This window comes from Ovis aries, chromosome 1 (assembly GCF_016772045.2).
Source record: "Ovis aries strain OAR_USU_Benz2616 breed Rambouillet chromosome 1, ARS-UI_Ramb_v3.0, whole genome shotgun sequence".
NCBI lineage: Eukaryota > Metazoa > Chordata > Mammalia > Artiodactyla > Bovidae > Ovis > Ovis aries.
Genome location: NC_056054.1, coordinates 108104109 through 108126973, shown reverse-complemented (window position 1 = coordinate 108126973; position 22865 = coordinate 108104109). Strand labels below are relative to the sequence as shown.

The window sequence follows — 22865 nt, the reverse complement described above, 5'->3', positions numbered from 1 at the left end:
CTGTCCATGGGATTCTCCAGGCAAGAATACTGGAGTGAGTTGCCATGCCCTTCTCAAGGGGACCTTCCCAACCCAGGGATTTAACCTAGTCTCCTGCAATGCAGGCAGATTCTTTACCATCTGAGCCACCAGGGAAGCCCAAATATATACCTACTCTTTTACAAATTCATTTCTTATTTAGGTTATTATTAGACCATTTGTTTCTTTTCTTAATCTTCCTCTTTGCACTAGATACCTGGACTTGGATGTCATTACTGAAAAGCATCTTCCCATATCCCCTAATACCTTAGCTTCCACACATTCTTACTCCTACATACTCAAAGACTCAAGAAATGTTGAGAATTATCAAGACCATTCCCATGGAAAAGAAATGCAAAAAAGCCAAATGGCTGTCTAGGGAGGCCTTACAAATAGCTGTGAAAAGAAGAGAAGTGAAAAGCAAAGGAGAAAAGGAAAGATATAAGCATCTGAATGCAGAATTCCAAAGAATAGCAAGAAGAGATAAGAAAGCCTTCTTCAGCGATCAATGCAAAGAAATAGAGGAAAACAACAGAATGGGAAAGACTAGAGATCTCTTCAAGAAAATTAGAGATACCAAGGGAACATTTCATGCAAAGATGGGCTCGATAAAGGACAACAATGGTATGGACCTAACAGACGAAGACGATATTAAGAAGAGGTGGCAAGAATACACAGAGGAACTGTACAAAAAAGATCTTCATGACCAAGATAATCACGATGGTATGGTCACTCACCTAGAGCCAGACATCCTGGAATGTGAAGTCAAGTGGGCCTTAGAAAGCATCACTACGAACAAAGCTACTGGAGGTGATGGGATCCCAGTTGAGCTATTTCAAATCCTGAAAGATAATGCTGTCAAAGTGCTGCACTCAGTATGCCAGCAAATTTGGAAAACTTGGCAGTGGCCACAGGACTGGAAAAGGTCAGTTTTCATTCCAATCCCAAAGAAAGGCAATGCCAAAGAAGGCTCAAACTACCGCACAGTTGCACTCATCTCACATGCTAGTAAAGTAATGCTCAAAATTCTCCAAGCCAGGCTTCAGCAATACGTGAACCGTGAACTCCCTGTTGTTCAAGCTGGTTTCAGAAAAGACAGAGGAACCAGAGATCAAATTGCCAACATCCACTGGATCATGGAAAAAGCAAGAGAGTTCCAGAAAAACATTTATTTCTGCTTTATTGACTATGCCAAAGGCTTTACCTGTGTGGGTCACAAGAAACTGTGGAAAATTCTGAAAGAGATGGGAACAACAGACCACCTGACTTGCCTTTTGAGAAATCTGTATGCAGGTCAGGAAGCAACCATTAGAACTGGACATGGAACAACAGACTGATTCCAAATAACAAAAGGAGTACCTCAAGGCTGTATATTGTCACCCTGCTTATTTAATTTATATGCAGAGTACATCATGAGAAACACTGGACTGGAAGAAACACAAGCTGGAATCAAGATTGCTGGGAGAAATATCAATAACTTCAGATATGCAGATGACACCATCCTTATGGCAGAAAGTGAAGAGGAACTCAAAAGCCTCTTGATGAAAGTGAAAGAGGAGAGTGAAAAAGTTGGCTTAAAGCTCAACATTCAGCAAATGAAGATCATGGCATCTGGTCCCATCACTTCATGGGAAATAGATGGGGAAACAGTGGAAGCAGTGTCAGACTTTATTTTGGGGGACTCCAAAATCACTGAAGATGGTAACTGCAGCCATGAAATTAAAGGATGCTTACTCCTTGGAAGAAAAGTTATGACCAACCTAGATAGCATATTCAAAAGCAGAGACACTACTTTTCTGACTAAAGTCCGTCTAGTCAAGGCTATGGTTTTTCCACTGGTCATGTATGGATGTGAGAGTTGGACTGTGAAGAAGGCTGAGCGCCGAAGATTTGATGCGTTTGAACTGTGGTGTTGGAGAAGACTCTTGGAGAGTCCCTTGGATTGCAAGGAGATTCAACCAGTTCATTCTGAAGGAGATCAGCCCTGGGATTTCTTTGGAAGGAATGATGCTAAAGCTGAAACTCCAGTACTTTGGCCACCTCATGCGAAGAGTTGACTCATTGGAAAAGACTCTGATGCACGGAGGGATTTGGGGCAGGAGGAGAAGGGGACGACAGAGGGTGAGATGGCTGGATGGCATCACTAACCCGATGGAGGTGAGTCTGAGTGAACTCCAGGAGTTGGTGATGGACAGAGAGGCCTGGCTTGCTGCAATTCATGGGGTCACAAAGAGTCGGACACGACTGAGTGACTGAACTGAACTGAACTGATTCCCTTCTAATGCACAGTCTGAGTTACATACAGGCTTCACGTGTGGAGAACTGGTAGCCCCAAGGTGTGAAAGGAAGAACTGGGAGAGATTACAAATATCCTAATTTTAGGTGAGGGGAGGAACAGTGTTACAAATGCCAGGTTTAGTGATAATGGTGAACTTACCTCAAACACCCAAAAGATAATTTGCATATGCATATTTCCTGTATTTCACTTATAAATGTTTCCTAGTTTGTAATTTCCCATGATTTTATTTTTCAGTTGTTTCACGCCTGCTTATTGGTACACTGTAAAAGTTTAAATACGGAAGCTAGTATCTTATAAACTGTTGTTGTTCAGTTGCTCAGTCATGTCTGACTCTTTACGACTCCATGGACTGCAGCACACAAGGCTTCCCTGACCTTCACCATCTCCCAGAGTCTGTTCAAACTCATATCCTTTGAGTCAGTGGTGCCATCCAACCATCTCATCCTCTGTCATCCCCTTCTCTTCTTGCCTTCAATCTTTCCCAGCATCAGGGTCTTTCCAATGAGCCATCTCTTCACATCAGGTGGTCACAGCTTTGGAGCTTCAGCTTCAGCATCAGTCCGTGCGGTGAATACTCAGGGTTGATTCCCTTTAGGGTTGACTGGTTTGATCTCCTTGCCCTCCAAGGGACTCTCAAGAGTCTTCCAGCACCATAGTTTGAAGGCATCAATTCTTTAGGGCCCAGCCTTTCTATTGTCCAGCTCTTACATCCATACATAACTACTGACATTTGACAACTGTACATGCTAAGCTGCTTCAGTCATGTCCAACTCTGTGCAACCCCATGGACTATAGCCTACCTGGATCCTATCTCCATAGGGTTCTCCATGTAAGAACACTGGAGTGGGTTGCCATACCCTTTTCCTGACCCAGGGATTGAACCCATGTCTCTTACATCTCTTGAATTGTCAGGCAGGTTCTTTACCACTAGCACCACCAGGGAAACCAGAGCTTTGACTATATGGACTTTTGTAGGCAAAGTGATTTATAAGCTATCTTATATATATAGGTTACCCTACAAACCACTGGTCTTCCCAGGTGGCTCAGTGGTAAAGAGCTCGCCTGTAATGCAAGAGATGCTGGTTTGATCCCTGGGTCAGGAAGATTCCCCTGGAGGAGGGCATGGAAGCCCACTTCAGTATTCTTGCCTGAGAAATTCCAAGGACAGAGGAGCCTGGCAGGCTATAGTCCATAGAATCACAAAGAGCTGGACACAACTGATGAGACTGAGCTGCATGCACAAATCATCACGTGCAACGACTGTCACACATTACCCACAACCTGGGTGACAGCCCATTCGTCCCTGCCTTAGTGATACTTGTGTGTGTAGGGTGACTATAGTTGAGGCTGCTGCAAGGCAAAAGGATGTGCTGATTAGATATGGTTGAGAAGACACACTTACCAAAGATGATAAACATGCCATTTGAATTTCATCAGGACTACTGCCTGAGGAGATGCCCATCAAAGTCAGAATCTGCCTTTGGGAAATTTACTTTGAGTTACCTGAGTTCTTAAAGAAGGCGCTGATGTATTAATATGCACTGTCTTCAAAATTTGGAAATAGAACCAAACTATAAACAGGAGTGTATTTAATCTTCTTGACCTCCAGAGCAGAGGAAATACAGTGGCTCTCAGGAGACGCTTGTTCCTTCTATTTCTGTACACATACGCTTCCGATCATGTGACTTCTGATCCTGACTTCCTCAAACTTGTGACAAGCCACAGCCTCTTGACTCTAAGATGAATTCTTTTTTTGATGAGAGAGTCCCTTCAGTTCCATGTCCACTCCCCAACCTGGTCCTCATGTTGCTGAGGCTCCTGCTGTTGATCTGTGGTGAGTAGGACAACTCAGAGAAGGGTATGGGATTCTGTCCCCTATCACCCTGCCTTCTGAAGCTTTGGGGTTTCTCAGGACTGAGTTTCCGCCCAGTGGTGGTCAGGTGTGCTCAGATCTTTACTCCCCACTGAGGGCTTGGAGCTGGGCAGAAAATCATAGATACTGGAGAGCCAGATTTTAGAAGAAAACTGCCATTTTATTTTTTATCTCATAGCAAGTGTTCACTTTCTGTCTTTCTTTCCTCTATTGATTCTGACTTTGTTCTTGGTGGTTTTGATAGCCACAAAGATAATTCATACAACAAATTGGCCTCTTAGTCCCTTTCCCTTCTTATCATCAAAATGATTTCCCTATTTTCTTCCTTGTGTTGTGTGTTAGTCGCTCAGTTGTCTCTGACTCTTTGCAATCCCATGGACTGTAGCCTGCTAGGCTCCTCTGTCCATGGAATTCTTCCTCTGGGCAAGAATACTGGAGTGGGTAATTACTCCCTTCTCCAGGGGATCTTCCTGATCCAGGGATCACCTGGGTCTCCCACGTTGCAGGGAGATTCTTTACTGTCTGAGCCACCAGGGAAGCCCCCATCCTTCCTTGGCTTCCCCTATTTCTACCATCAAACCCCAGAACTTGTGATTACCAACAACTGTCCCACTTCCAAAGTCTTTGATTTCAGCATCCACCTTCCCATCCAATTACAGCATATTTCCAGCTCACTTTGTCTAATGCTCCATATTCAACATGCCTTCCACTCCCCAGTCTTACTTTTTCATTGTCAATTACTACACTCTGTGTCCTCACTTCTCAGATTTCATCACAATACTCTCAGGTACATCATCACCTCTCTTTCCCATAGTGCTCTTCTGACTAATATTCTTTTCTGCATGGTTTACACCTGTGCCTGAGCAACTGAATGTGACCCAAAACAAAAGGCACAATCCTGCTGCCTTTCTTTCTTTCTAAACGTAGTACACCAATCTCAGGTGGCTATCAGAGCTGCCACACAATCCTCCTATTCTTTTGGAGTCAATGCTCTTCCGTTCTTGATGACCACTTCCTCATAGTCCCTCCTTTCTCCTCAAACTTTTCTCTTGTTGCTCTTAATTTAGAACACTGAGGAAAATAAAAGCAATCAAAAGAAAATTTCTTCATCTTTCCACTGCTGTATCTCTGCCCACCTCTGTATTTACATACTGTGCCTTTTCTCCCCCTATTATGGATACATTTTCCCTCATCCTATTGAAGGCAGGACTCTCCACTTGTGCATTGGGCCCAGACTCCCTGGCTCCATCGTCAAAATGTTTCTCCATCCTGGGCTCTTCCTATAAATATACAAATATGCTATAATACCTTCTATTTTAAAATCATAGAAATATGACCTCCTTTTGCTTCACCATTCAATGTATCCCTTTATAGTTTTCAGTGAGTTGCTATCTTTACCTGGCATCCTCCCATCCTTTCTTTTTAAAATTGTTAATTTTCTTTGTAGTAAGATTCACTTTTTGATGCATTTTGATTTTTGACAAAGGTCTGGAGTCATGTGACTACCACCACAATCAAAATACAGAACATTTCTATCACATAAAAAATTCCCTCAAGTCCTCAATCCCTTTAGAGTCAACTCTTCCTAACCCTTGGATATTGTTAAACAGTTTTAGGTCCTTATAGTTCTTCCTTATCCTTTCTTGATTCCACTTCAATCAATCTTTGCCTTTACCACTCCACTAAAACTGCTCTGATTCATATCATCAACCACCTCTATGTTACTTCACTCAGGATTCAATTTTTACTTCTCATTTGATTCAACATCTCAGATCATAGTTGACCATTCCAACTTCTGGAAATATTTTCCCACTCGGCTTCTTAATATTATATTCTGTTGGCTTTCTTTCTAACTTAATACCGGATGCTTTACTGGTCTCAAAATGTTTGACTTTCCCAAGATTGGCATATAGACTTTTCTCTATCCATACTCATTTCCCCAAGTTGTATACTTTAGTCATTTTATGTGCCATTTTAAAGACCTTTAAATCAAGTTACTTGTTCAACTTGATCTCACTTTTGAACACCTTGCATATATTCAACTACTATCCAACTGTCTAATATGTATCTTAATCTCAACATGTCCAAACAGATCCTTTGATTTACATGAACCATCACCACCACCACCATGGAACTTAACCTATTTCTCCCTACCATTCCTCCATTTTTGTAAACATCACCACCATTCTTCCTAGTATACTCCTAGATACACTTCAGTTCAGTTCAGTTCAGTTGCTCAGTCTTGTCCGACTCTTTGTGACCCCATGAATTGCAGCATGCCAGGCCTCCCTGTTCATCACTATCTCCTGGAGTTCACTCAGACTCACGTCCATCGAGTTTGTGATGCCATCCAGCCATCTCATCCTCGGTCATCCCCTTCTCCTCCTGCACCCAATCCCTCCCAGCATTAGAGTCTTTTCCAATGAGTCAACTCTTCGCATGAGGTGGCCAAAGTACTGGAGTTTCAGCTTTAGCAGATACACTTAATTCCTCTCTTTCCTCTATACTTTATATTCAATCCACAAGTAATTCCTATTGATTCTACCTCCAAACTTATACTGAAATTTGTCCCCATCACAGCACCAGTACTGCCTAACCCGAGCCATCATCCTCACTCTTCCAGACTAAATTCCCACTGATTTTCTCCCTGCTTTTCTTGCAAATCTGTAGTTCTTTCCACAGTGGAACAGTGATTTTACAAGTGGATGTCAAGTCAGAACTGTCCATGGTCCCCAATTACATAATGAATGAAATCAAAGCTAGATCAAGTCCACCAAGCCTTCTCTGACTGGCCCCTTCTTACTTCTCACACAAAAATATCAACCACTCTCCCCCTCAGCTAGATAGTTCGAGGTGCACCTGCCTTCTCATTCTGTCTTGGACAAGCGCATTTCCTCTCGAGGTCTTTGTGTTTACTGTTTCTCTGCCAGGAATGTTTTTTTCCCAAATATTCAGAAGGCTTGGTCTCTAATTTCATTCATGTTTTTACTCAATTGACATCTATCTAAATAGTCAAAACCATCCCAAGATACTCTGAAACTTATTTTTCTGTTTTATTTTTCATATAGCACTGACCATTCTCTGAGATCATGTTGCATATTTATTTATTTTTTTATCGAAGGATAATTGCTTTATAGAATTTTGTTGTTTCTGTCAAACTTCAACATTAATCAGCCCATACTTATTTTATAATTGAATCTCTTCCACTATAATATAAATTCCTTTATGGAAAAGATTGTCATTCAAGGTCACTCCTGCAACCTAAGTGCAATGTACAAGGCCTGACTTGCAGTAAGCACTCAAAATTATTTGTTGTATGGATGAGTAAATAAAATGTAATTTTTATGCCAGCCCTCATCGATTCCCTTCTTGTACCTGAGGAACTAATTATTCAAATAAACATTTAATCTAAAACTGTAGGCAACTCAGACTAAACTGGGCTAAAATCTATAATAATAGTGAGATAAAGTTTACTGAATGCTAGATGAATTCCAGTCATCCTTTTAAGCATTTTGTGGATATCAACTCATTTAACTTTCACAAAACTCTGTGAGGTAGGTTTATTATTATCTCCATTTTACAGGAAACTAAAGCACAGAGAGGTAAAGTGTTTTTCCCAGAGTCACACAGCTCATAAGAGGAAGAGTCAGGATTCAAATCAACATCATCTAGCTACAAAGCCTACATTTCCCCCAGAATTTTCCATTTTTACCTCAGGATTCTTTTAAAACATGCAAACATGCAAGCATGCTGCATGCTGCATCCTGCGTCAGACATAGGCTGGCGATTCAATTCATGATAGTATACATGTTAGAATGCCATTCTCCCAAATCATCCAGAATTTTCCATTTTTAACCATATGCTATAATATTATGGTAAATTCTTGAGTGATAAAAGAATCTCTGGAGAAATCTGAATTCTTTCTCTGGTCCTAAGCCTCCTCTGTTCTGAAGCTGTAAAATAAAGGGGCATCATTTCTTGGTTATGACCCTGTCCACTCTCCTTACTGATGAGTCAGCAAGTCTTTAGATCTGGGTCATCAGACTTTTGAGAGACGAGGTGAGGATGATGTGCTTGAGGATGGAAGTCACTAAGTAGTTACAGAACAAAGACACCATCTCATAATCACAGATGAGAAAAATACTGGAAATTTTGATCACAAAACAGAACTGTGTGTCATTTCGTAGGCAGGTGATTGAAGTGGAATAAGGGAAAAGGAATAGAGAGAAAGGAGAAAGCAAGCAGGGCAGGGAAGGGATAGAAAAATAAAGTGATAATGAGGGAAATAGAGAAGGACAGAGAGAAAAAGGAGAGAGGAAGGGCACAAGGAAAGGAAGGTGAGCTGTTGGGCAAATCCTTGCGGGAGTTAAACTTTAGGTATGTTTGGGATTTGCCACCTCGTACTGACGGATCTCTGCTGAATTCTCTCCCAGCTCCACTCTGCGAATCAACTGGTGAGTCTCACTTCCTTTTGCTTTTCCATGATCTGTGGGTTACTTGAACTAGTGCAAAATGTCTGTGGATGGTTGTCTTGTACCTGGTATACAGATGACAGCAGCTCCCTTGGGCCCAGATCGTTTGTGTTTGCACAAGTCTCTGCATGTGACATGCGCATAGTCAGCTGATAGAGCAGGTCTTCTTTAGACAGTCTTTTTTACTGGGACATCTCAGTTTAGGGAGGGTGATGCTGTTTGCACAAGGAAGTCAGGGAGTGCTAAAGACTGACATCACAAGAATCTCTGCTCTCTACTGAAAGAGCTCCAAAGCCCCTGTGTATTCCCTAGTAGGGTGCACCACTAGAGGACTGAAGAAAATGCCAAAGTCATACCACCACAGAGAATGACATTATAGCCAATGCTCGAGGCACATACAAATTGTAGACTGCTGCCTTCTTCCTATTTCCAGTCGTCCTCTGCAGCCATAACTGTTATCTCAGTGCAATTTCTCTCCCAGACTCTGGTTTATGCAAGCTTATTTCATTACTTTGCTCCCAATTCAGTCTTACTTTTACCAGGCAAGGAGGGAAGGAAATTTCCCCGCAGAAGAAATCTTCCACTAAAGTATGAAGCTGAAGTTCCAATCCTTTGACCACCTGATGTGAATAGCTGATTCACTGGAAAAGACCCTGATGCTGGGAAAGATTGAAGGCAGAAGGAGAAGAGGGTGACAGAGGATGAGATGGTTGGATGGCATCACCGATTCAATGGATGTGAACTTGGGCAAATTCCAGCAGATGGTGAGGGACAGGGAAGCCTGGCATGCTGCAGCCCATGGGATACAAAGAGGTGGACTTGAGTTGGCGACTGAACAACAACAACAACAGGTTTAAAATAAGTTATCCTGCTACTCCAACACAGGCTTCATGTGCAACTAGGAAACACAGGACTTCCTATGCCCAGAAATACTCAGTTACTCACCTGATGTTTGTCCAAGACTAACTCACACCTTGTGTTAATGCCATGATGCCTTGCGCCTGGCTCTACTTTTACTCCACAAGTGTGTGTGACTCATTGTAGCCTCAGAGGAAATTTAAAGCCACATCCAGGATAAAGAATCAATGCTTTGGCCACCAGGAATTTGCCAGGTAGTCTCTGTGACTGAGAATTTTCTGAAACAAACTGAACTGCAAGACTGACCTTTGGACCTGTGCAAACTGCCCTGTCAGTGTTCTACTCCATCTTTACCCCAGACACATTCAAAAGAGTGGGTTACAGTTGCCTTTTTTTTTTTTAATTTTTATTTTTACTTTATTTTACTTTACAATACAGTTGCCTTTTAAAATTCCCTTTCCTGCCCGTTCCTCTTCCCAAGACTGTGTTGCTCCTCAGTCCTCTGGGGACTACAATTTTCCAAGGAGAGAAAATGATTAAATGCACAGGGTATTCCATGCCTCAGCACAGGCAAACATTTTGGTACCATGAAAATGAAAGTGAAAGTTGCTCAGTCATGACTGACCCTTTGTGACCCCATGGACTATCTAGTCCATGGAATTCTCCAGGTCCGAATACTGGAGAGGGTAGCCTATCCCTTCTTCAGCGGATCTTCCCAACCCAAGAATTGAACTGGGGTCTCCTGCATTGCAGGCGAATTCTTTACCAACAGAGCTATCATGGTACCATGGTTGAATTGAACTGTTAAAAGTCCAAGGGTAAAGCATTCTGATAGGAAGGCTTGGAGATTATAGACACTGGACCAGGAATCACCCCTCAGTGATCTAGAACACTTAGCATTTTTACCTGATAAGGAGACAAAGAGGCTTTTCTTAGGAATATTCTTAAAACTTCTTAAAGAACAGAGTCTCTGAAGGTTGGATAAACAAATGCCTATGAGCAAATGCTACCAGGGCTTTTGATATTTCATGAATTGTTGCAACGTGCATAGATAAGGATGTAAGATGAAAGCAGAATACAACTTTATCCATCTTTAGTTCATCCAGAAAAGAGCCCCTATGGCCAAAAAAAGGATACATGGCTTCTGTAGGGGTTTGTATAGAGGTCCCAGAGCAAGGGGTCTGGGCCACAAGGACGTGTGGGTGCAGACTATTTCTCGGCAAGCGCATGCTTGTTCCTTCCATTAGGAATAGCAATAAAAGGGGCAGGAAAGACTAGTAAAGAAATCAAGTTCATCTGAGTATTTCCCAAACTGACTGATCTTCCATGTGTCATATTCTACCTCTGAAAGCGATAATGTGGGTCTGAGACATCAGGGAAAGGGGAACAGAAGAAAATGACAAGTACGGCTTATCACAAGGATAAATGAAATATATTTCCCTAAAACTTCAAGCTTCGCCTTCTCCAATGCCAACTCTAGTGACAGTCATCAGTATCCCTGCATTGTCTCCAAGAGTGTTTTCAGTTCATGGATAGAAACTTCAAAGAATAAGACCCAGGTCAAAGGGAAGGGTTTGCCTTGTGGAAGGAAGTAACACTGTGTAGGGGCAGGATGTGAACAGCTGTGTGTGAGCAGTTGAAAGCCCATGGGCTATGTCCAGGTGGGGTGGTAATGTGAGAAGTGATCTGTGTGTCCAATGAGCTGGTTCTTTGAGTCTTGCTGAGAACACAAAGTGTCTCTGATCAGGATCTCTGAGCTCCATTGCCCTAGAATATGTTTTTATTTCTTCCCTCTAGAACTGTTTCTGATAGTCAGCCCCTCTCGGCCCATAGAGGGGAACACAATGACCCTGACTTGTAAGACCCGGCCCCCTCCACAGACTTTGGATGCCAAGCTCCAGTTCCTCTTCTACAAAGATGGTCGGGTCCTAGGGCTGGCCCGGGATAGCCTCCCTGAATTCCGGATTCCTGCCGTGCGGAAGGAAGACTCGGGGTCCTACTGGTGTCAAGCAAAGATAACATCTATCAAAGTCAAATTTAGCCACAGAGTCCAGATAGAAGTTCACAGTGAGTGCCAGTGGGGACCTCTGCTGGGGTGGGCTGAGATGGGCAGAGACATGAGTCTGGTCTTCCCTGACTATTGTGCTCTGCTCCTGCATGCATGGATGCTGTTTGAGGCACATACCTAAACTTCTCTTTATCAGAGTCATTAAAAAAAAATTTTTTTTAGTTGATAATTTCTTAAACTATTGGCTACATCCCATAGCATGTAGTACCTTAGCTCCCTAACAAAGGATTGAACTCATACCCTCTGCATTGAAAGGCAGAGTCTTAACCACTGGATCCCCAGGGACGTCTCTTTAACTTTTTTAAATAACAGTTTTATTGAGATATAATTCACATAGTGCAAAATCCACCCATTTGAAGTGCACAATTAGTTTTTAGGACATTCACAGTTAGGCAGCCTTCATCATGGTCAGCTTTAGACCATTTCCATCATCCCCAAAACAAATCCCTTATTCATTATCAGTCAGTCTCCACTTCCCCCTCCTTTCTCCCTAGCTCTATGCAGCCACCTATGTACTTTCCATCTCCATGGATTTTCCTATCCTGAACATGTCATATAAATGGAGTCATATAACATGTTGTCCTTTGTCACTGGCTATTTTCACGTAGGCAATATTTTCAAAGATTCCTTGATGTTTAGATATATCAATATTTCATTCCCTTTTATAGCTGAATAACATTTCATCGTATGAATATACTGCATTTCATTTATCAGTTTATCAGTTGATGGACATTTGGGCTATTTCCACTTTTGACTATTATGGATAATCTGCTGTGAACACTCATGCACAAAGTTTTGTATAGGTATATGCTTTCAGTTCTCTTAGGTGTAGAACTAGGAGTGGAAGTGCTGAGTTATATGGTAACCAAACTGCCAGACTGACTTCCAAAGTGGCTGAATCATTCACTCCACCAGAACTATATGAGAATCTTAATTTTTCCACATCATAAGGGATATTTTAATAGATGGCACCATAAATGTCAAAGTGAGACATGTGAAGTTACAGTTATCTCTTAATTTACTGGCAATAAACTCAAATAACTTTCAACTTTTAAGACTTGATTGATTCAACCTAAAAGAATAGTATTTAAAATAGATGTTTAGAAAACATCTTAATATTTATTTTATCAGAGTTCTTTTTTTCCGCCAATTTCTTTATTTTTAAATAGAGTTTATTTTTTAGAGTGGTTTTAGGTCCACAGTAAAATTAAGTGGAAAGTACACAGATTTTCTATAAACCTCCCACCCCTACATATGCACAACCTTCAGTCTTCCCTTATTCCTGCTATTCCTGTTTAAGCAAACAAAAGAATGTTTAGAAAGACCTTACTGTATTTCATCATTGTGTTGGAGGGTGTGGAGGAGAAAGCTGCATAATACATAGTTCCTGACTGTGAGAAGCTGACACTCAGCTGGCGTCCGAAACAATTAGGTGGTCATGCTGTACAGGTTGACTATTGATAGAGACTGTAGAGAAGGGATAAATCTGACTGAGGTGGTTAGGGGAGGCTTTGAGGAAAAGGATAAGGGGGGAGGGCTTATGGAAGAGAAGTTGAGGTCTGATTTTGAAAGATAAAAGGGAATCGAAGGTGTTTTGTGATTCTGAACCATGTTATCCCATATCAGGGTTGACATTTCTGACATCCTCTCCCACTCTCAAACAAAGAGGTATCCTAGCTACCATAAGCAAATGTTAATACCTCCCGAAAGCTGAGCTTTCCCAAACTTGCTCAAAACTGAACACTGTGGACCTGGATCTCTACAGAAGCCACTGGATAGTTCATATGCCACAGGCCCTGTTCTGGTGCTTCCCACATGTTGTTTAATTAAACCCTGCAACTGTAGGAGGTAGCTACCACTATCTTCTCCATTTTACAGGTAGAAAATTGAGTCTCAGAGAACTTAAGTAATTCAAACAAGCAAGCACACACAAGAAGAGTTGGAACCAACATTCCAACCCAGGCAGTTTGCTTTGTAACCTAGACTTTTAACCATTATACTTCTGTGCCTTGAAAAATGGGAGTTTGCAAGATCAGGGTTCTGGTAATCACACCATTCTAGGCAGGGAGAAGACACTGCATCCTCCATAGGAATATTATGGTGTCTTTCTTACCTTGCCATCATCAACCTAACCAGTGCCAATTCCAAATAGGCAGGACTCCTTACCTGTCCCTCATCACACCTTTGCATAAATTTTTGACTTGACCAGAGGCCTTTGCTTCCAGGATTGTCACAAGTACCCTGTCCCTGAAACCTTCCCTACTCAGGGCCTTCCTGTGTCATCTTGTATTCATGTAGGAGTCCCCGTCGGTAACGTGAGCTTGGAGATACAACCTCCAGGTGGACACCTGACGGAGGGAGAGAAGCTGGTTCTTGTGTGTTTGGTCACTGGGGGCACAGGAGATATCATCTTCTTCTGGTTCAGAGGAGCTCGGGGTTTAAGTCTGAAAACGAAGACCCAGCATTCACTGATGGCAACGTTTGAGATCCCTGCAGTGAGAGAGAGTGACTCTGACCAGTATTACTGTGCAGCTGACAATGGCTATGGCCCCAGCCTCAGTGAGCTGGTGAGCATCACGGTCAGAAGTAAGTTCCACTGCCCTTCAGCTAGGGCAGCATGTTCCTCTGGGGCACCCTGAGAAAGTTCACTGGGGTTGAGCCTCTGGGGGCAGGGCTTGCGAGTGTGTCATCATCAGAGGCCCCCTGTGACAGTCTACTGTCTCTCTCAGTTCCAGTGTCTCACCCTGTCCTCACCCTCAGGGCTCCTGAGGCCCAGCTGGTGGTGGGGTACACAGTGGAACTTCACTGTGAAGCCAAGAGAGGCTCTCCCCCGATCCTGTACCAGTTTTATCATGAAGATGTTGCCCTGGGGAACAGCTCAGCTCCCTTTGGAGGAGGAGTGTCCTTCAACCTCTCTCTGACTGCAGAAGATTCTGGAAACTACTACTGTGAGGCCAACAATGGCCAGGTGGCCCAGCGCAGTGAGGTGGTACCACTCAACATCACAGGTATAGCTTGAGTTGTGGAGCTGTCTTGGTCAATGTTTCTTCTCAACATCCTGGAAGAGTTTTGCTGACCCTACAATGTCTCTGGTGGGTATGCTACCAAAGATGAGGCTTTGCAGGTAGTCCTGTCCTAGGAGATGTATCCAAGGGGCCATGAGGACATCAAGGCTGGTTCCTCTCTTCTCCTCTCATCAGTGTGACAAGCTGTAAGTCCCTAGGTGCATAAATAAATCCCACCTGCCCCAGGAAGAGCAGGAATGGCCTCAATCCATGCTCAAAATATCTTCATCCCAAACCCAAGCCCTTCTCCTTGGCAGCTCATGTACAGGTCTCTTCCTTTAGTGCCTATGGAAGACAGAAATGAAGTTCTTACTTCAGGACTCATTGAGTTGCTGCTTGGCATCCTTGCTCCCACCACTTTGGCCCTATTATTTTGCTGCTGGCTCAAGAGAAAAATAGGTTAGTATTTATAGAGTTTGGTATTTTGTTACTGTGATCTTTGTTTTCACTGAAGTAAGGCTAGATTTGTGACATCTACACTATTAAGGATGAATATATTCCATTAGATACCTTGTCTACAGATCTGCTCACAGGCTCTCCCCTCAACTTTCCAGCACACAGGTCAGTATCTATTAAAGTAGTGAAAGTTTTTAGTAAAACCCCTCAACCCCACATGTTATCAGTTGAGGTTAAGCTGATACCTTGAACTTTAGTGGTTTAATGTTTATACAAAAATGTAACTATTTAAAATAACCAGCCACTGGAAGAGAAATACAATGAACAGTTCCAGTTATGTTATCTCCCAGTTAAAGTCAATGCACTGATTCTTATTTGCTGTAGAATACTGTCACGTGTTTTTTTTTTTCTTCCCTGACATGCTCACCCACGCATTCACACAGTCTGTTCATTGCTGTCTTTGTCACTTTTCAGTTTAAATCTCATTTTCTCCAAGAGGCTTCATCTGGCCACACAGCCTACAATTCTCTTCTAGGTGGCTCAGCTGGTAAAGAATCTGCTTACAATTCAGGAGACCTGGATTCAATCTCTGGGTTGGGAAGATCCTCGGGAGGAGGGCATGGCAACCCACTCCAGTATTCTTGCCTGGAGAATCCCCATCGACAGAAGAGCCTGAAAGGCCACAGTCCATGAGGTCACAAAGAGTCGTATACAACTGAGTAGTAAATCATAGCACACGTTCTTAATCAGAGTACCAATAGCTTCACATTTCATTTCAACTGACAATTACATATTTATTTGCATGTTTAATCTCAGCTTTCCTGTTATTCATAGAGCCAGCTGGAGATGGGGCAAGAGAGGATGTGAGATTCTCACTGAAATCCCAAGATTTTCAGGCATATTTGGAGACCTCACCCCAACTATAATGTGTCTATGGTAGTGCATTTTGTTATGATAGGAGTAGGCTGAAAAGTGAGTGTTAGTTGCTCAGTTGTATCCAACTCTTTGCAACCTCATGGACTATAGCCCACCAGACTCCTCTGTCCCTATAGAATTCTCCAGGCAAGAATACTGGAGTGGGTAGTCATTCCCTTCTTCAGGAGATCTTCCCAACACAGGGATTGAACTTGGGTCTCTTGCATTGCAGACAGATTCTTTACTGTCTGAGCCACCAGGGGAGCACTTTCAGGATTAGATTGTATGGTTGTAAAGCCAAAACCAAAAAGTGTTATAGGTGTGGGTACAGAGCCTTGGGCTCAAGTCCAAAGTCGACATTAACTGCCTTTGGGCAGCTCATTTGACAATTCTGGACCTAAAGCTCTTCAACTGCAGTATGAAGGATCTGCCCAAATAATTGCCAGGCTGTACTCTGGGCACAAAAGAGCACCTTGCAATGGGCATGCTAGAATAAGACACAGTCCCTGCACAAGGACTGTATGAAAACACTGAGAGAGTTTCTCCACTGACATGCATGTTCATTTGTTTGACTTGTAGGAAGACGTACAGCCAAAGATGTAGTCAGGTGAGACCTCTGTTTGCTCTGTGTGCACTGATAAAATATAGATAAATCTATTAAAAAGTTTTTGAATTGTTCTCTCTTGTGAGCTTTTCTCCATGTTTTATCATACCTAAAACTGCCACTCCACAGCTCTTCCACTGGTAACTTCATTTGCTATTCCTCTTCTTTTATATGTTAACTAATTAATATAAATCCTTTCATCATTCATCCTAACTTATCTCTTTCACTAAATCTGCAGAATAAGAAAACTACTATATTGACCAGTTTCATACATTTATTCGATCAATTAACCGATATCTGAGAGTATGTAAATCATTTTTTTGAGTTCTAGAAATCATGAACACATGGAAAGATTTTGAGAGCTTTGAAGTATTTTAGAGTAGTTAAGATATACACACATCTCCAGAATACAGGCCAGAGAATAATAAACATACTGTAAAACGATTGATGACATTTCTTAGAAGATTAAAGGAGGAAGATATTTTTTAAAATTTACTTTTGATTTTATTCTATTGAAGTATAGTTGATTTGTGTTACTTTCAGGTGTAGAGCACAATTATTCAGCTCTGTTAATATATTCTTTTTCAGATTCTTTCCCTTTATACACTATTATAAAACACTGAGTATATTTCCCTGTGCTATACAGTAGGCCCTTGTTGATATAGAGATTTTTAAAATACTTTCATTGGGAAATATTAGTATTTAGTAGGTACATTTTTATAGCATGTTATTATTTTTGCCAGTAAAAACTAGATTTTTTTTCCCACATCAAAATAGCTGAAATTACTAATTTCATCTATTTGTAATTCTAATTACAAATCAGATTAACTGAAAATTTTCAGTAATACATGCATATGCAAGACCATTATCTTTTCCTTCCTCAAGCTGCTTGTTCTATGTAGCAACTGGTTTCCATCTGGAGTAAATAACTATTCTTTCATTCAATATTTACTGAGAACCTATGATGCAAATAGCACTATTCTGGGTGTGGGCGATACCACAGAGAGCTGTTAGATAAGGACCTTACACTCCTGGAATATGTACTCTAGGGATGCTCTGCAATTCTCTGCTCACTGCAAGCATAGAGCTGTGGCTTGTACCAGACAGCTGTGCTGATGGCTGATTTCACATAAATTAGCATTCTCTCAGGACATTTCCTCCTTCAGGCTTCTCTCCTTCACTGTTTATGTCTGGAACATCTGGGATTCTATCCCAGACAGATAACATATGTTTCTGTGTTTGTAGGAGCATTCCCAGCCCTGTACCCCAAGAATCCACCTACTTCAACTCACAAGCCCCAGAGCAACCACATCTTGACTATGAAAATGGTGAGGCTTCCCAAATGACCTGGGCCAAAGTAGGCAGAGGGGGTTGGTGATGTCTATGAACCGAACCTGACTCTGCTGTGTCCCTGCCACCTCTACAAATCAGTGACTCCTCTGTCCTCATGGCTGTGATAGGTGGTAGGTACAGAGTGAATTAAATGTCAAAAAGGGACTGTGTCATATAATGATGCTTCCTTCTTTCTCTTTCAGTGAATATTGTAAGTGGGGATGAGGTTTATTCTTTGGTGTACTGTGTGCAACAGGAACAGCCATCAGCAGCAGGTGAGACATGAGAGAGTGAATTTGTCTCTGATTTTGCCTTTCCTGGAGCCAGAAGGATAATCAATGACTGTGTATGGCAACATGGCAGCTGGCACTGCTGCTTCTATCCTTGGAATTGAATATGAGCATTGTTACGTCTATCTGAAGATTGGCCTGTGGACTGGAAGCTGCCTTGAGTAGGTCCCAGTAATGATGCCAACTTGTATATCTCACTCCCTGTCTGATGGCAGCCTTGGAAATGGCACCAACTCTTTATTCTCTATAGCACCCCAAAACGGTTGCCTAGTTGTGGCTGTAGTCCCATCCTGTGCTTGATACACACAGAAATACTAAGAGGTATTGATGTCAGGAGGGCTTCCCTGGTGCTCAGTGGTAAAGAATCCACCTGCCAATGCAGGAGCTGCAGGTTCAACCCCTGGGTCAGGAAGATCCCCTGGAACAGAAAATGACCATCCACTCCAGTGTTCTTGCCTGGAAAATCCCATGCACAGAGGAGCCTGATGGGCTACAGTCCATAGGGTTACAAAAGAATCAGACACAACTTAGCAATTAAACAGCAACAACAAATGCTAGGAGGGACCATCTGGCCCTCACACTCACATTTGCCAATTTTCCTAGCCATATTTGTGATGGCAAAAAAGTAAGACAGAAAATGTTAATGGATACAAGTTACAGGAAACAGGAGAGGAAGAAGTCTTTATTAACATTAATTTAAGGAAGGACTCTTAAATTTTCTCTTCACAGAAGAACCCCTGGGGACACATCCTGGGGATAAGGTGAGTTAGAATCCCTGTTCTTTCTTCCTTGTTCTTTCACTCCTTCTCCTGGGGACTGGGTCTCAAACTTCTAAAACTATGGCCACTTGGGAAAAACAAAAGATCTCATCATCTATCTCCTATTTTATCTCCCCACACAATGGGGATAAAAACATCCAATTATAACAGTAAAGTGTCTTTTAACAAGATAATTCTAGAGGCTCTCATATGCATATTTTAAGCAATGGATGTATGAAGGTTTGTAGCTAAACTGTAGTGCATGCTTAGTCTAAAAGTTCTATTGGTTTGAAAATCTTTATTCTGAAATACTGTTGAACCATGCATACATCACTTTGTGCTGTAAGGCTAGACAAACAACACGTCAAAAACTAAACTGATATTGGATAAGATGAAACTAAGAGTGATTTTTGTCATTGAAAAATTGGTAATTTCTAAACTTTGATCAATTCAAGACTTCACTAATAATACAAAATTGTTTTCAGAAAATTGTAGAAACTCCAACTTTGCATGTGTGCAAATAGAGGAGGTGCTTTGTAATTTTGTCTAGTGTGGTATGGCAGCCAGTTGTCTCAGAACAGAATTCAAGTCCTTGATAAACTCTAGTGACAGGCTAAATTTAGTTTATGAATACAAAATTCTGATGCCCTTAAAAAATTATAACCTATGGAATGACCTAATAAAGGCCCATAAAAATGAAGGAAGGTTTTGCATAGGTAGTTCAGTTTACAGCTCATCAGGACCATATCTGTAGCCTAACAATGGGACGCAAGCCCTTTGAAAATGCCTAGGGCCACAGTCCCAGAAAGCTCTGTGTTCTGTCTTGAGTGGTGCACCATGGTAGGGTGTATCCAGGCTGATCAGAAAGAGAACCTGAAGAAGATATGTTCTATTTGTTTTCCCTGCTCAAGTTCTATCCATGTTCTATCCTGCTCAAGTTCTACCTTTGCTTCTAGGACTCCTCAGCCATATACTCCAGGCTGAAGAAGGCAGATCTTACAGATACAGACTACGACGATGTTATGTAGAGTTACAGAAGATTTAGCTCTTGGATAACCATCCATGACTTCAAACCTCAGAACTGTTATGTCCTTCAGAGATCCTGGGAGAATTAGCATTCCAGTACACCTCTTCTGGGTGCTTTCCTCCATAAAACTATTTCTGCATCAACTGTGAAGTGTAGTTTGCTCAAGCTTTGAAGAGATCATCTAGAAGAACCCACCTGAACTCAGGAGTGGGAAAAACTTTGTTATTAGAACTTGATTCCTATTAGTTCTTTCAGGTACAGGTCAAACTCTGCTCTAAATTCTTTCTATAAGTGGAAACATGATGGGAATAAAAGAACTTGAGATCTTGGAGGTAGTGAGACAGTGAAGCCTAGAGTGCATGAACCCAGGGTTAGTGATTTTGTGGGACTGATCCATACAGAGAGCTGCATCCATATATTTTTTTGGCAAGTGCTTTCTCTGAGCAGACAGTACAGAGCTCTAGCCATGTTTCTTACATTGATCATCCTGTTCCTCCATAAAATATGTGACTCAATGAATTTTGGAGTCACTATTACCAAACTAGAATTAAATCAAAGTTACATAAAATTCTGTTGTGGTTGCATTCAGTTTTAATGACATATTTTATATGCACAAACTAATCTATATGCTGCCGTATTTATAATGAGATATAATGTTTGCAAGTTTCACTACATCCATGGTTCTGTATTTGTTGCAGCTTCTAGAAGTTTTAGGAATATGTTTTCTTCCTTAATTCATACATTTTGTGAAAATGTGATAATATGGTTTGAAGTCCATATTTTAATTTTAAAGCAATCATAAGCTAACACATAAACTAAAACATTTAAAAAGTATACAATGTGAAAGTTAAAGTCTTCCCTATAAGTTAACACCACCGTGGTACCCATTGTTAAAAGCTTACATTGTTAAGATCTTAACTCTGCAGATATTTTTCTATGTTTTGTAGAAACACTTCTACATACATGTGAATATATTTAGAAGTACATATATTTAATAAAATGTCATGAAATATTTTAAAGTCTGTACTATTTTAAAAGGCTATGTAGTATCCTATGATATGATAAATCATAACATTTTTCTTTTTTATTTTAGTAAAATATAAATAACATGAAATTTACCATTTTAATCATTTTTGAGCTACCAGTCTTTTCTTTATTTTCCGCTTGTCAAATCCTTTATTTTTTCTCCTTTGTGTTTCTTCTATTTTTCTTTTTTTATTGAGATAACATTGGTTTATAATATTGTATACATTTTATATGTATATTTATAATTTGACTTACATTTATACTACAGTGTGCTGACCATCAAGAGTTTAGTTTCAATCTATTACCATATAACTAGTTCCCTTACCCACTTTGCTATCTTCACCCCACCCCCCCTTCACCTTTGGTAACTGCTAATTTGTTCTTTGTATCTATGTGATTTTTTTTCGTTTGTTTTGCAAACAGTGTAAAATAGGAGTCCAGTTTCATTATTTTGAATATGAATATCCAGCTTTCCCAACATCATTTATTGAAGAAACTGTCCCTTCTTCACTGAGTATTCTTCATTCTGCTGTAAACTATTAGTTGACCATACATGCACGTGTATTTATGGGCTCTCAATTCTGTTTCGTTTGTCCATGTATCTGTTTTTATGTCAATACCATACTGTTTTTATTACAATAGCTTTGCAATATAGTTTAAAACCTGGATATGTGATGTCTTCAGCTTTGTTCTTCTTTCTCAATATTGCTTTGGTTATTTGATGACTCTTGTAGCGCCATATACATTTTAGAATTCTTTGTTATATTTCTGTGAAATGAGTGTCATTAGGATATTGATAGGGATTACATTAAATTCAGAGATGGCTTTGGGTAGTTAACAATATTAATGCTTTCAATCTATGAACAAAGGATATACTCACAGTTATTTGTGTCTTCTATGTCTTACATCAAGGTTGTACAGTTTTAAATATATAGATCTTTCATCACTTTGGTTAAATTTATTCTTAAATATTTCACTGTTTTTAATGCTATTCTTTTCAGATAATTTGTAATTAATACATAGAAATGCAACTGAATTTTGTCTTTATTTTTTATTTTGAAACTTAACTGTATTTTATTATTTCTAGCAATTTTTTTGGTGGAGTTTCAGGGTTTTCTATATATAAATCAAGTTATCTGCAAACAAAAATTTACTTATTTTCTGATTTGGATGCCTTTTATTTATTTTTTGTTTTCTAATTGCTTTGGCTAGGACTTCTAATATTAAGCAGAATAGGAGTGATAGGAGTGGGCACTCTTGCTTGTTCCTGGTGTTAGAGGAAAAGTTTCAACCTTTCACATTTAAGTATGATATTAGCTGTGAATTTGTCATTTATGGCCTTTATTATATGGAAGTACATTCCTTCTATATATAATTTTGAAAGTTGTTATGAAGCATTTTGTCAAATGCCTTTTCTGTGTCTATTGAGATAATTTTATAGTTTTAATTTTTCATCTATTGTTGATATCCTTTAATGGACCGGAACCTGGTGGTTCAGAGTCAATGATAAGACAGTAAAAGAGAGAGAGAAAGAGGCTGATATTCTTTGGTTTATGCAGAAAGCCAATAAATCCTTTGACACAAGGCTTGCACTGCTCCATGTAGGCACCAGGCGCCCTCTCAAGGGGGTGAAGGCACAGTGCACCTTCACCAGAGGGTCTTAGAAGCCCGGGCAAGAAAGTGAGCTCAGTGAGCCTCTGTGCTCCAGAGAATTAGTGAGAGAGAGAGAGAGAGAGAGAGGGGGGGGGGGGGAAGAGGGAGGGAGGGAGGGAGGGAGAGGGAGAGTGAGAGACACGGGGACCCAAGCTCTGATGGAGCAAAGGTATTTTATTCAACATTGTGTGGGTATTTATACTATCTTACA

General features: G+C 40.9%; 1 protein-coding gene across 5 annotated transcripts; it reads left to right on the top strand.

Moving 5' to 3' along the window:
* The first annotated feature begins 4048 nt into the window (after positions 1-4048).
* FCRL1 (Fc receptor like 1) lies at positions 4049-22150 on the top strand. 5 transcript variants are annotated; one of them, XM_042256032.2, is made up of 11 exons: positions 4049-4151; positions 8624-8644; positions 11318-11587; positions 13887-14174; positions 14318-14596; positions 14936-15052; positions 16544-16571; positions 17814-17896; positions 18104-18175; positions 18920-18951; positions 19905-22150. In XM_042256032.2, exons 1-11 carry the CDS (start codon positions 4058-4060, stop codon positions 19974-19976), a joined length of 1356 nt encoding a protein of 451 aa, XP_042111966.1. In that variant the 5' UTR covers positions 4049-4057; the 3' UTR covers positions 19977-22150. The 5 variants fall into 5 exon arrangements, with proteins under 5 accessions (XP_042111966.1, XP_027832527.2, XP_042111969.1 ...); XM_027976726.3 differs by lacking the exon at positions 8624-8644; XM_042256035.2 differs by lacking the exon at positions 14936-15052.
* Positions 22151-22865: the final 715 nt, after the last annotated feature.